At 37.4% G+C, this 15,036-nt stretch overlaps 1 protein-coding gene across 2 annotated transcripts in view; it reads right to left on the bottom strand.

Moving 5' to 3' along the window:
• Nucleotides 1–15,036, bottom strand: part of PCSK5 (proprotein convertase subtilisin/kexin type 5) — a 264,696-nt gene that overhangs the window by 224,353 nt on the left and 25,307 nt on the right. For both annotated transcript variants that reach the window (XM_069775866.1, XM_069775865.1), the window contains exon 2: nucleotides 13,519–13,623. In XM_069775866.1, the coding sequence (XP_069631967.1) occupies nucleotides 13,519–13,623 (105 nt within the window). The remainder of the gene's footprint in view (nucleotides 1–13,518; nucleotides 13,624–15,036) is intronic.

The raw sequence follows: 15,036 nt of genomic DNA on the forward strand, positions 1-15,036 counted from the left end.
ATGGAAAAATTCAGTCACAAAGCATATGCTAAATATCAAATCAAGCAGTTTTCTGATCAGAGTACTTTAAACCAAGGGAAAAGTTGATCCCATCTGGGTTTTTTTTGATTGTGCCTCTATCACTACTCTTTAGTATATCCCTAATCATAAGAAAAAGATGAAGTATTTTTTTCCAAACCTATCCTGTTTAAATCATATACTTAGAAGTAGGTATTTAAAATTCAGAATTGAGCCGAAAGTGCTTATATCAAGCATCAGTTTTAGAGTTTTGAAATAATAAAAATAATTGGGTTTTGCTCTTTATGGGTATCGGTGGCATATTTTACACCACCCCATTTCACTGGTTCTTTGGCATTTCACGTGTCTTTGTAGCACAACTTGATAAATACTCCTATTTCTTTCAGGGCCAGCATGTTTGTCTCTGATCTATCCCTTCAAATCAAGACAGGGGAATCATTAGCGTTGTCTCATCTGGCACAAGCTGTAGTGGAAACAAACAAACAAACAAACAAACAAACAAAGTCATCCTGTGTCCTTTTGAGTCATTGCTGGCTTAATCTCTCTTCCTCAGCTTGTGACCCAAGCTCCAGCATACCTTCTTCTGTCCTGAACTCCAGTCTTGCAGCTGTCAGTGAAGTTTGCTGCTATTAAAATATTGATTGCTGCAGCTCTTAAACATCATTATCATCACCATCTGAAATAATATGCAAAGAGCAACCTGTGCAAGACACATATGGCCAGCTTGAGGAAACATTGCAGTCCAACCCCCAGGTAAATGAAAAAGGACTGAAGTTTCTTTTCCTACATTCAGTAGTCTGAAGAAAAGCAAATGTTTTTTCAACTGAAGTACTATTCCCACACCTCACAAATTGCTGGCACAGCTTCCAGCGAGGCAGTATCTCTCAATTTCTGCAAGTTGAACCACATAAAAGCTTGATTAAAGAACCTGCTGGTTACTGCTTTTATTTATTTTAAAGCCCTGGCTAAAACAAGGGCAACACCTCAGCTTTGCAACTCCTGGATGGTCCCTGTGCACATCCTGACATTAGAATGTGCCAAGAAGAGTCACTTAGTTATGGATTCATTTCTCCATGCTCATAATTCATAACACTTGTCATTATAAACTGAGAAAAAGAAAATAAAAAACATTATTTCCATGGCTATCGTTTATGGGATAGACTTTTCAGTTGCATATACCAAAGCTTTTCAGTCTCCAATCAGGCCACTTACATGAGGTTGCAGTGTGGTCTCTACAGTCTTGCCAAAATTTCTGCTATCTATGTTTATGCCATTCGATAGCAATCTTTATAAGCTATTTCTACTTTGTCTTCTGTTGGGATAAAAGGACTTTAAAATGGCCTAATATAAACGTGATTCTTTATATGATTACTGGCTAGGAATACTCTGTACCAACAAAGCCTTTTTTCTTCTGACCAAGACAATCTTCAAATATGCAAACATGTATTATCTGAAATATACAAACATAAGCTTTGTTTGATATAATCTGGGATGTGCTACAGAAGATGTCTGCTTTTGCCAGGGAAGACATTTCAGGAGCTTCAAAAACTATAACAGCTTTCATAAACTTTCCTATTAGCAATATTACTATATCTCTTATCATCTGTCCAGTTCTTTTACCTGCTGATAGGAGGGACTGAAAGACAAAACTGGATTCTGGTAGATTAACAACTGTCATGGTTTATCCTCAGCCGCCAACTAAGCACCATGCAGCTGCTCACTCACTCCTCCTGTCCCGCCCAGTGGTATGGGGAAGAGAATAGAAAACAAGTGAAACTCATGGGTTGAGATAAGAACAGTATAATAATTGAAATAAAACATAAACCAAAATGATAATGATGATGATGATGATGATAATAATAATAATAATAACAATGATAATAATAATACTGTAATGAAAAGGAATATATAACCAAAAAAGCATGAAATATAACCCAAGAAAGACAAGTGATGTCCAATGCAATTGCTCACCACCCACTGACGGATGCTCAGCCAGTCTCTGAGCAGTGATCCACCACTCCTGGCCAACTCCCCCCAGTTTATATACTGGGCATGACATCACATGGTATGGAATATTCCTTTGGCCAGTTTGGGTCAGCTGTCCTGGCTGTGTCCCCTCCCAGCTTCTTGTGCCCCTCCAACCTTGGGCATGAGAAGCTGAAAAATCCTTGACTTAGTCTAAACACTACTTAGCAACAACTGAAAACATCAGTGTGTTCTTGATATTATTCTCATACAAAATCCAAACCACAACACTGTACCAGCTACTAGGAAGAAAATTAAGTCTATCCCAACTGAAACCAGGATACCACCACACATATTATCATCAGTCAACAGCTTAAAACCACCTGACTGCATTTCCAATATTTGCCAGGACAGTGTGAAAGTCAAAAGAGATGGTAAGAAATCTCAGTCTCTCACAAAGGTGGCAGTATTAAATTACCTAAATGCCTTCTTCAGACTACCTCATCGAAGTGTATCTGGGCTCATAAAATGACAAGCAAGTTTACCATACATCTGCACTGAGCAGAGTTGCAACTCTCACTGCTAGTTTTCTACATCCAAGGCAAGGGAAGCATGTTGACACAGCAAGGACCCAAGAAAGAAGCCCAAAAATGATGAAAAGAAGAGAAAAACAGATCTACAAAGAAGTGGTTCTAGGAGGTGTTCCTAGCTGAGGAAAGGGGATTTTATGGGCATTTAGGTCACAGTGTCCAAACACATATGGTTGTCATCAAACTGCTATAGAAGTGTATTCTTCAGACTCACAGTTACAGCAATGTGAAATGGCTAGAAGTTGAAGCTAGATAACCTCAGATAAAGCAAAAATAGAACATCTTAAAAAGTCCTAGAAACTCTCCATTGCTCAGAGTGTTTTAATTAAAACTGAAGATTTCTAAAAGCTAAACTCTGTTTCAAATAGAAATTAATTCTGGTGAGCCATATGACATCTGGTCAAAGATGGTTTGACTGGATGACCACAGTGTTTCCTTTTGGTCTTACAGACTATGAGTCTATTGGCAACTGCATTTTGGAGAAATAGTTTCTTAGGAACACCCTGGAAAACAGAAAACTGTTTAGAATTCATAACTTCTGGTTTTATTATACAACAACACAAAGTTGTTATAACAGCTACTGATGAAACAGTGGATCAAGTCTCAGTTTGGCAAACATACTTCAAAAGAAATTTTTAATTTGGGTCCTTTATAAAAGAAAAGAAAACCCAATATTCTGGCCTTTATATTTATTTAGAACTTCAGCATCAATAGGAGTGACAGCATTTACTCCCCTTCAAAAAAGGAGAAAAAATAATGTCAAACAATAATCTAGGTTAAACACAGCTTATGCAAACAGTCAACACACAAATGGATAGGACTGCTTTAAGTGGATTATATGGAAAGGATTTAGAATGAGTTTTTTATTTTACTAAAATGTTGTTTGTATTCATAAAATGCTCTGTGCAACACCAAGAGAAATACAATGTCACAGAATAAAATACATGGTACTTCTGTGCATTTGCCATTTGCAGAAGTTTTTATTCAACTGTCAGCATTGTCCCCATTTCACAAGTAGGGATTCAGAAGGATGAAGTAGCAAAGTTATATGACAAAGGCCACACACATTCAAGCAGCACAGCTCTGAACAGGACATAGCTGCTTGGCACCTCCTCTGAGCCGTTAAAACTTAGAGCTTGCAGGACAGTGAGGATCTGCTAGAGTGAAGCAGATCAGCCAAGGAAAATGAGCAGCTTTCCAGTGACATTGACTTTTTAAAATGATCCTAAAAGAAAGGAGGTTGTTACACACAAAAAGTTGGGCAGGGGGGAGATTCCTTTGCTTTGTTTTGGGGAGGGATCTTTCCCGTTCCCTGTCCCTGCCTTTACTTACCTGTTAATAATGCTATATGTGACAAATTATCTATGTGTATCATGATTTCTTGCTGTTGACCATTTAGAATAGCTGGGTGAGATAACAACCACTAGAACTAAATAAGATTGTCTTGCCTGTCAGAAGCAGGCAGACAGATGCATAAAAATGTTGACGCATTACATCAGGAACACACACTGCTGCCAGAAAGTTTTCCAAATGCTGTGTGTGTGTGTGTGTGTGTGTGTGTGTAGATCTTTAATCCATTTTCTATGAATATCCTGCACTATAACCAATATCACCAGTATCAGATGAAGCTGGATCCCCTCAGGAAATGGTGTATAGAAGCTGTTCTGTCACATTCCTAGACAGTCTGCTCTGAGATGCTCCTTTCCAAAATGTGATTTCTTTCAGTGTCTCTCTCTCCCCCCTGATATTCTGGCATGTGGCCCTGCAGGATCAGCTTCTTCCAGAACAGTGCATCTTTCTCTAGGTCAAAACTAGGATATCTCCACTTCCTCCTCTTCTAACTCTTTCCGATATCCAACAGTTTTATAGCCCAGTAGCCAAAACAGCAATTTGCTATCTCTCTGCCACTAGCAATGCAAACTGACTCTAACAACAGCAAAAGCACACTTAGTATAATGCAAAACCATTGCAGCTGTCAAGAGCTGCTGTCTTCCCTGGCAAGCTCTTAGAACACAGATTAGAAAAGAAAGGACTAATTCTCCTTACCTTTTTTTAAACTTTTACTTGCCCTATCGTTTTTCACCTACAAACCCACTTTGCTGCTAAAAAACACAGAAGCATGTACTGCTTTACTTTAACTGTAAAGAAACTCAAATGTTATTAACACCTGCTAGCATCCATGAACTAAGGATTGCCAAGCAGTTTCCCTTATAACCCTCTGCTTTTACATGTCTATAACTGCTATGATGAAATAGCCATCTTATGGGTTTAAATTTCCCACACATAGATTTACCTAAAGTGCTTTTGTCATCATTAAGGCTGAGCAAAATCCTTTAGCAGTTCCTGAACTGTGAGAGGAATGTAACACCCTTTTCCTTTTCAGGCTGCAAATGGATTTTCCTTGGGTTTTTTAATGTAGCATTTGCACTTACAAAATAAAGCTGCACAAGCCTGTGCGATCTGGCTGCATATCCATTGTATGTCCCTCATTAACGATCTCACTTTGAATGAGGATGAGCACTCCCAACTTGCATGGGGAGAGCCAACCAGGCAGATGTGCTGTTAAGCAAGAAAGAACAGCCACGTGTTTAGAAATTCTGACAGAGAGGTGCTGAGAAAATCTTATCCCAAAATGGAGATAAGTTAGAAAGCATTTGGATAGGGTACACAGGATGAACCCAATGATGCCTAATTAAGTTAGCTACACAGCATGCTGCATATACCTTTTACACTCTCAGCAAAAGTGGCTGCGACCTCTACTAGTCCCTGCTCAAATCAATTGCTGGCTGAAGACTCCCATAGCATGCTGCACCATACTAGAGTGCATGCTGCCCAAACCAATTCTCCAACCTTTACCTCCACGGCTGTGATGCTGAAGTGTCCTCTGATGAAGCAATGGGTGGACAGAGGTTTTTTCCTCCTTATTTTTGTTATTTCACTAATGTATAGTCAACTTTGCAATTATGATATCCTGAAATGTTCCAATACCTAGAGAATATAAGGTAGGAACCAAAACAAGCATTCACAAATAATTATCAATATCCTAAGGAGTTTTATTTTCTAAAGTGAGATAACAAATGCTAAAGCCAATGTTAAACAAATATGCAGTTAGGTCTAGTAAGACATTTTTCTGAATTTATCCATTGCTAGGATTAGCACTGCAGCTCCAGTAAAATCTGTCTGTACAAGAAAATTGTGACCACTATCACATATGAACAGGTTAGATTTAGGCTTTAAGATACCAAAATACAGTTTTTTGTTGAGGTTCCACTAGTGACAGTGAAGGGAAGACTCTTTTCCTTAATTTGTCTTCAAATTCAAGAAATTTAAGAGGTATGTTACATTTTGAATCTTAAATCTTAAATTGTGAATGAACACTGTATAACATTAACTTCCAGAGGGATTCTCCATCACTCCTAAAGAACATTTCTATGTACTTTTGAAGGTTTCTGAACAAATTTCTGTAACAAGATCTAGACTACAGTCACAAATATTGCCACTGAACCTAACCTCTGCTCGACATGTTTACTGGAAAGAGAATATTTTTTAACAGCAGAACACACACTACAAAGCAAAAGCCAAAGAGTCCTGTTGGCAAGAGCCCCAAATTCACCAAATGCAGAGAGGTCAAAGAACACAACTTCTCAAAAGAAAAATCTCCCATGTTTTTAAACAGCTCTAAGCTAAAATCCAGCTACAATCCAGCTAATTTTTTGAAGTCTTTAAGACTTACATTCAAGACATATGTTACTCTGCAAAATTCAGAATGCGTTGCTACTTTTTTTTTCTCTCTCTTGATAGAGTAAGTCCCTTGCAAAGCTCCAGGCCATTGAATATATGTAGGGTCTTTTGCTTTTGCCTCCCTAAAACCAGAAGGCTCCAAATACAACAAACTCAAAAGACCGATGAAAACTGACTCATTTTGAATATTCTTGTCTCAGAAGATTTTAGCTACTTCTCTGAGAGATGGCTGAGTCCTTACCTGCCTCTTTAGAGTCAGCCAACACCTTTCTCATTGACTGTGAAGTCCAGAGACCCTAATAGCAGCTCTACCACAATCCCTACAAACTGCTGAGTGCTGGAATGGGAGATTTGACAGCTGGTCTGACACTGGGCTTCTGTGAAGTTGCGATAATTTGATAAAAAGGGTGGGGCACTGAAGTTTTTCCCAGCATACTACTGGTCAAAAATCTTGACCCAACTCCTTGCCATGCTGTGGTCTTTCAATTTCTCTGCCCATTTCATTACCAGCTTAAGAAAATAATGATATGAAAATAGCAAGAGAATGTAATCCTGCTGAATAATGTGGGTTTTTTCATTCCTCAAACCATTTGCTACACTAATTAGGAAGTGAGCCAGTTAAAAGCTCTTGACTAATCTCCAATTCTTGCTCAAAAGTTAACAGTGAGATTGTCATTGCCAAGGAATTCTGTAAAATTACTTGGAAACCAGAAAATTGGATGTTCTGAAATCTAGTATTTCTTTTTAATGTACATGCAATTAGCGACATCGATGAGACAAAAACTCTTTGAGGCAGGTGCTAACAACTGGGATAATCATGATGAAACAGAAACATAAGTGTAAGTAATCAAACACAATAATTTATTTCAAGAAACACTTCCATATTCCCTGACAGTGGACATTCTTCTTTTCTAAAATTATATTACACTGAATTTCTACTGGCCATTTTTCTGCTTTTAGTAGAAAACATCAAAAGGTAGTTCCACTAGGAAGCTTCAGTGATTATTTTTGAGGATTTCTTTAAGTCAGCTGTCATTAATACAGTAATAGAATTAGACATTAACAAAGCTTTTATTCTTCACAAATAAACTTCAGGCCCATTAGTGTTACAATTAACTTCATTAAATATTTCTACCTATTCTAGTTAAATGAAGAGAAATTACTATTATATAACAAAATTTGCTGACTGAAGAACTGTTATTTCCTCTTACAGCAGCACTGGATTTGGCCAGTACAGTACAATGGGAAGGCCATGTATATTCATGTGATACTGTCTGAACATGCTCTGGATTAAGCTCTTCATCTTTAGGTTATGGTCACCCAAGGTTCAGCTTTGAGCTGGTTTGTATCATCCAACGGACCAAACACTGTTCCATGTTCTCAAAAGGAACACCAAATTTTAGGTTGTTACTCCTCAGAACAATTAGACATTTCACCCCACCTTCTCAAGTGTTTCAGGTATTGGGTTGATGCAGACAAGGCAGAAACCTGCTAGAAAACGCAGCTGCAATTCCACTCCATTATTGCTCTACTCACTCGAATTAATCACTGTGCTTTTCCTCTAGGTATAGGTATATTGTGAACTGCAGTCTAGTCCATACTGGGTCACAGATGAAAAGAAGTTTGATGCAGCCTCAGCATGGTAAAATCATTCTTGATGCCTGCTGAAGCAACACAGACTACCCAGGGATTTCTGCTGATGGAGAATGTAGTTTAGGCTAAAACTAACATACCAGGCATCCCTACAAGTATGGATTTCAATCACCATTAAGCAAACAAAATACCAACTTGTGCAAACTTTACAACATGACATGCGGTTACAACAACACTAATTACAGCAGGATCTCATGCAGTTCTTTGTCAGTGAGCAGCAACTTCATATCTCAAAAAGCCCTTAAAAGAGATCCAAGTTGTAGGACTATTTGCTCATGTTTACATGAAACTTTTTAATACTCTGAAGGCAGGTGCTAAAAGGAGATGTTGCTATACCCTCTCACACATTGTGATTCAGTTCATGTCCTAACTCACCTAGCAACAGGCTCCTTGGAAATAGCAAGTCTGATCCTTGATTTTGACTAAGTTAAAGATGGAAGGACAGCTCATGTAAAAGCTTTTTGAGGCAGTTAAATAAAGGGTCCACAGTGGTAAATACTGCATTACTTAATACTAACTTAAACCTCCAGTCAAACTCTGAACATGGAAAACAACATGACAGTTCCTATTATTTTGCAACCAAGTAGAGTAGTATTGATTCTTTGTCCTCTGAGTGCTTGTACAGATTATGGCTGCCCAGGCAGACATCAGTAAATCACCTGGTCCCAGTGTTTAACTCTTGTGCTATTCTATTTAGCTAACAAAATCTTTTTGTTCACTAATGAGGTTTAAGAACTTAACACTTAGCATTGCCAATATGAAACACAACCTTACCCATAACAACAGCCTCATCTGAATTACTCTAAGCAGTAAGTCCACGATGTTGGCTTTTAAAAGCCCGGGGTTTTAGTACTGTAATAACATTCTTCATTCCTGCTGAATTTTGTGCCCCCTACATTAAATCCAAATTGTTTGAAGCTTTATTTTCTCCTTACTCAACCTCACACTGCAATCTTGGAACATTTAAATTCATAAATAATTGAAAAATAGAATTTGACAACGATCTTAGCACTAAAAATTTTAACACTCCTCTCTATTTGCAGTGAGCAGTCTGATCCAGAGTGATTGAATGTATGCTTCCCAATGGTGCACTCCACAAGTAGTGGCATGCTCCTTGCCAAAGCAAGACCATCAGCTTGTGGTGAAATCCACCTTTTCCCCTACTCTTTAGATATCTATCTCCTGTATCAACCCAGGATATGATTTAGCAATATGAACTGGTGTAACTTCATAGCAACAAGATGAAACGTTTACTTGTGGCTGCTACTATTCTGCTTCCCTCTGCCCTCTTATGAACATCCACAATGTTCTACCAGTAATGATGACAGGATTCTGGCATTACTTTCCTATCCTCTGAAGACAGGGCAGATCATTTTGTGTTGTCTCATCAAAGATACACTTGCCAGCATTTTACATACTGCAACCACCAGCTCCGTTCAGCTTGTTATGGCAAAGGTAAGAATCCCCCCACCCAGCCATGGTACTAGCATTTTTTTATCACCAGGTTATACACATCTGTTCTATGTGTGGATAGGTCAGGCTGGGTAACATGTAAGTGTCTGGAGTAATGTTTCCCCAGGTATTCTGATCCTGGAGCAGAGGTGACAAAGGCATGACACTTTTGCAAAATACTGCTCAAGCAGGGTATCTTGCTGAAATTAGGTAGCTTTACTTATTTCAGTGGATGAGAGCCTGGAAATCTTTCCATTTCTAAAAGATGAGTGAACCTGACCCACCAACCAGGAGTTCAAACCCCAAATAAATCTACCTGAAATTAATTAAAATTTTAAAAAGATGAGATGTCATGTTAGTTGAGATTGATAAACAAACACTAATGCTGTAAAATGTTTTCCCCATTAGTAAATGTGACACTTTACAGGAACATGAATTATTAATTTTACATTTTTGAGCATTGCTGTGGGCCATGTCTTTTTCAAATCTCCATTGTGATGCAAAGCACTGGGGACCTCATAAGCAAAATGGAACAAACTTTAGTTCGTATGTACATCAATTTGAATATATTATCATTCTTAAAGCTGCCTTTTATTACCTTAAGAATTGTGTTCTTCTAGGATTATTGCTTTGTCATTTATGCTACTTGATTCTGTGGGATATTTTTCACCATATGAGTCACAAATTTCATTATCACAGCCCTTCTCTACAAACTCTTCATCTCACGTAACAGTTCAGTATAAAAAGACAGCTTTCTCATCTATAATGTCCATGTAACTTCTATGTATTATTGTCATGCATAGGCGCTTCAACTCTGACATTTCATTGGAACTGCAATCTCTTCAGTGATAGAAAAGCTCCACCTGATTTTCCTTATGCTTTGTATTGATATAAAGTCTGACTTGCAGACTGAGGTAACAATCATTCTTTGCAATTTTTTCCACTTTGTGACTCTTTGTTTCACTAGTGTGGCAAACCCAGAGGTGCACCACAGCTCTTTATTCCCACCCCTGCAAGTGCTGTAATAGTCTGATTTCAATAGAGGGTCTACCAGCAATAAACTCAACAATTTAATAGTTGAATTAGAGCTTCAGGATACCTTTCAGCTATGGACTGGTTCTGTCCATCTTCCCACTTCCTTTTTGCTCCTGCTCTCATTGTTTCATGCATTGTGGCATCACCAAAATAACTTTGCTGAGCAAACTCTATGAAGCTAAAAAAGACTCTCGATTCATGGTATGGTGCTTTCATTTACCCCTGCCAAAGGCTAACCACAAGCAGCACATCAGCTGGAGAGACCGGAAACCTCTGTAATAGATTTCATTCAATGCTTAGCTTTGATGCATAGTACTAATCTCTGCTTTGAATCCACAAACTTCTCTCACTTTTTTGTTTTTCTATCAACACATAGGAAACACCACGTAACTATACACAGGCCTGGAAAGGATGCTGTGGATAAAGCTATGTTTCAAATTTTCTACATGACAACCTATGTTATGGACATTAAAGCCTCATTTGGGCATCTCTTCCTAAAACTACTTAATCCATTTCATCTCTAAATGACAACACGTAGCATTGCTAGGCAAGGATGTGGATCATAATGGACAAATGTATTACACTGCATATCCTTTATCTTTGCACCTAAATACAGATTAATGCTTGCTTAATGCCAAGAAAATTGTCAAAATGTGTAATCCACGTCTTCAGTTTATGCCCCCTGTTGGATCTATTCGAATTGTTTATAAGTGTCAAGAGGCTTTTCCAGAAGAAAAAAAATCAAGCCAAAGTTTTTCAGAGCAATTCATATATTGAAATCTACAATAGCAAGATTTTATATTACCTGTATATCTTTGTGCATTCATACAGTGAAATTAAAAACTATCCACACAAGTAGTTTAGAAATACCAGATTTCATAACAGTTCTTCCATTATATGCAGTTAATTACTTAATGAACTACCACTCAGTAAAAATTCCATCATATAAAATTTCATAAAGGAGCAAAGTAGTGATCCACATCTGAAGCAAGCACAGATCAAGTTAATTGTGTGTGCATGTTACATGGAAATTGTGTGTTACATCGAGAGGATTTTAAGCATTAAGTAAACTACTGTTAAATGATTTGGAAAGTAAACAAACCACAGTGTTCCTTTGTTCACAAATACACATGCCATCTAATCTGCTGCAAATATTGGCATTAGATACAGTAACACTCATAAATATAATAGCATATAGTACTGGTCCTTTAAAATTCTTACAGCCATGCAATATGCCTCATTTAAGATTAAAGCTTTTGTTTTTAAAAGGTCCAGCTTATATATTAAAATTAGATCTCCAGTCTGCCTTAATAATCACTAAATGTTATACACGCTGAGGACAAACCGTCTTTTATTCTACAAATACATGTCCATATATTGACATGTTTGCAGCCACACAAGAATTCCCAAGCCCATGTTCAGCTGAGTAGTCACAAAGCCAATCACAAACACTTTTGCCACATCTAAGTATTAGACCATCAGCTTCTCTTTGGGTACAGAATCATTAACAGGGTTGAGTACCTTGCACAACCCTCACTAGAGCTTTTCAATATTGAAGTGATATTTAATAATGATTCAGAAATTCAGAAATTCTCTACCAGCAGCAGAACAGACTGGGGACAAGACCTAAACAGCCTAACATGGAAAGCGCTGGAAAATAAATGATGGCTCTGATTTTTTTTCTGCCTTAGAGTCTCTCATGATTCTGGCCACAATAGACTGGGCTGGCTGCCATAGGTGTAGAAGGGGTATCTGGAAGCTGGGTGTAACACCAAAGTTTATGGTGGTACATGCGTGTGAACTTGCGCATTTGTGTGTAACTCACTCCACCTCTGCACGCATAGAAAAGAGTACAGACTGACACAGAAGTGAACACTTTCCCTTCCTTTTGCAGTATCGCCTATTCTAAGTGCGGTGCTTGTTTGAATGTTGGGTCTCAGCACCTGTGGGAACAGAGGCTTAGGCCCTGATCATTTTCATATTAATCCCCAAAATACACTGCTCAGCAGAGCTACTGATGCTATTAAAGGGTTAACATGTGCACTTCCCTAGTCATGTCCCATCCTCAAGAGGAACTTCAGCTCTAAATATGGCCTTCCAGACTGCAGAAGTATTCCTGTATGATGCTAAACTTGTACACTCTACATCTACAGTATTCAAACTGTATTTTACTGATAAGTTTTACTTCTCATAAATTATTTGTCAAGTAAAACCTGACAAATCCTTCACAGACAACAGTCATCATCCAAGGACTTAAAAAAAGCTTGACTCTGTTATCTCCAGTGAAAAACACCAGGGACTTTGAGGTTTGTTGGCAAGAGTGGGTTGCATGTACAGCATAAAAAAGCTAATTAGATCTTCTCCAAACTTCCTTTCTAAAAGAAAACCAGAGGAAGTCCAATTCTACAGTCACTGATGACGCTACTAAACACTGAAATTAAAGGATTAAAACAAAAGTGTGTCTTGGGCACAGATACAACACAATATTATACTTAACTATAAATCAGTAATTAAATGATGTTGACAGTTTACCTATTATAATATATACCCCAAAGATATGACACCATTTTTCAAACAGATCTTAAAATTAAGATCAGTAGGAACTAGCAAAAGAACCACAGAAAAGAGCATTCTTATTTAATCCCTCATACACCAAGTCCAGAAAAAGACCAGAAAAAAGCAAGAGAAACTTTCCTCTGAACATCATACCATCCTACATTGCTCATCTTCATTCTGAAAGCTGGTTGATTTACAGAAGGAGATCTGCAGACATGAATGTTACACATGTGGTTTTGCAGAGAAGCACAGCACAGTGATTAGTGCATTAACAAAATTCCTGTACTCCTCCATGAATAATGTTGGACCTTATATTCCAAGAATAGTGCATATGTAATAGCATGGTATTGTCTTCGCTTTGTTTTAATGAGAAGCAGAACCTTAGCAAATAGATAGTGTGTCAGTTCTTGTAATGCTATACGCCATTCAGGTGAATGTCCTCTGGTATGATATTTCATATAAAAAATGCAAAGGCTTTTGCCTCAGATATATACATGGATTTTCTTACCTTTGGCTCCATTGAAATGAAGCTGTGGGTACCTCTACTTGAAAGAACTGACCTTTTAATTGTTTTACTATGGTAGAAGTGGTAGTAATCCTTCAGTGTTCCAATCTGTAAGGGGAGAGAAGAAAAAAAGAGAGGGAGATTTAATTTATGAAAACCAGTTTTCTGGTTTTCATTTCTAAAAGTCTATAAATTATGCAATTTCCTGTGTGCTGAAATGTTACTTGAACCCAGTGATCATCTTTCAAATGAAGGACATATGATATGAAATGGATGGAGTGTCCTTGAGGCAGTAACTGCATAACCAAAGATTATACTTGAGCTGCTTAGTCTGGCTGTATCTACGTTTTAATGTTTAATTTATATGCAGTATTTTAAGTAATTCTATATCATTCTATATCCAAACTGTCTTCAAATGGCAAGTATAAAAATCATCAAATGGCTATATGGTTATTAAAAAGCATTCCATCCAGTTTGCTTAAGGAAATGTACTGTAAAATGCACTAGATTTGGTTATTTATTCATAGCATTAGACTATACCAAAGGAACAGGCTTCTCTTCCTGCCAAATGTGGGCAAGAAAGAAGTAGAAGAAAGCAAGCAGTAAGTTCATAGGATAATGACTAGCTCGAAGTACAAAATTAATTCATGCAAAATTGCAAATTTCACAACAGTACAATAAAAATACTTCTTATTCATCCCATCAGTACACAGTAGCAATGTAAATATTAAATTAAGACAGCCTTCACAATTTGACAAAGAAATTTTCCTTTCCAGAATCATTAATATCTAAACATTCATAACTTGAAACTTTAGTTTCACGTACCTATAAAAAAAAAATAATTCAGCCTCCTTGGCTTTAGGGAGAATGTCTCTTCAACTCATTTGGAATTTGACCTATTTCACTGTGAATCTTGTAAGACACTTATAATTTAGTTAGAAGTTCCTTAATGATGAGAAAAAAAGGGGCAATTGAGCTTACCGTCATTTCAAGTTGGAACTCAAGGTAACCTCAGAGAACAGGCAAATAAATCTGAATGAAATCACCAGAGAGGATGGAGCAACACTCAAAAACTCTAATCTTAAAAAAAAACCCAACAGTATTCTGAATTTGCATCTATAAGAATACATGTTGGAAACTTGAGAGTTCAACAGTAAAGGTTCAAAGAGAGCTGGAAATAAGCCACTGAAACACTCCAAGAATATGCTCTTAGAATATGAGAAAACAAAAATATTGAGGAAAATATCAAGGTAGACTAAGAAGAAATATTGGTAGAAAACTATTATTCTCAAGGATCACTTGAATATTTTACCTTAAAATTTAAAGATGTAAACAGCACAGGGGAATGAGGGAGAACTTTTTTTGGAGGGAAACCCCTCCCCCCAACAATTTAAATTAATTCAACTAATGGGAAAAATGGCAACAGGGTCTAAGATATTAACCCCAGTCTGTGCAATTGGTCCATTGGTATCTTCATTTCAGGAACAATGACTTATGTTTAGTTTAACATGCAGTTAAACT

The sequence above is a fragment of the Haliaeetus albicilla genome, chromosome Z, assembly GCF_947461875.1.
Source record: "Haliaeetus albicilla chromosome Z, bHalAlb1.1, whole genome shotgun sequence".
NCBI lineage: Eukaryota > Metazoa > Chordata > Aves > Accipitriformes > Accipitridae > Haliaeetus > Haliaeetus albicilla.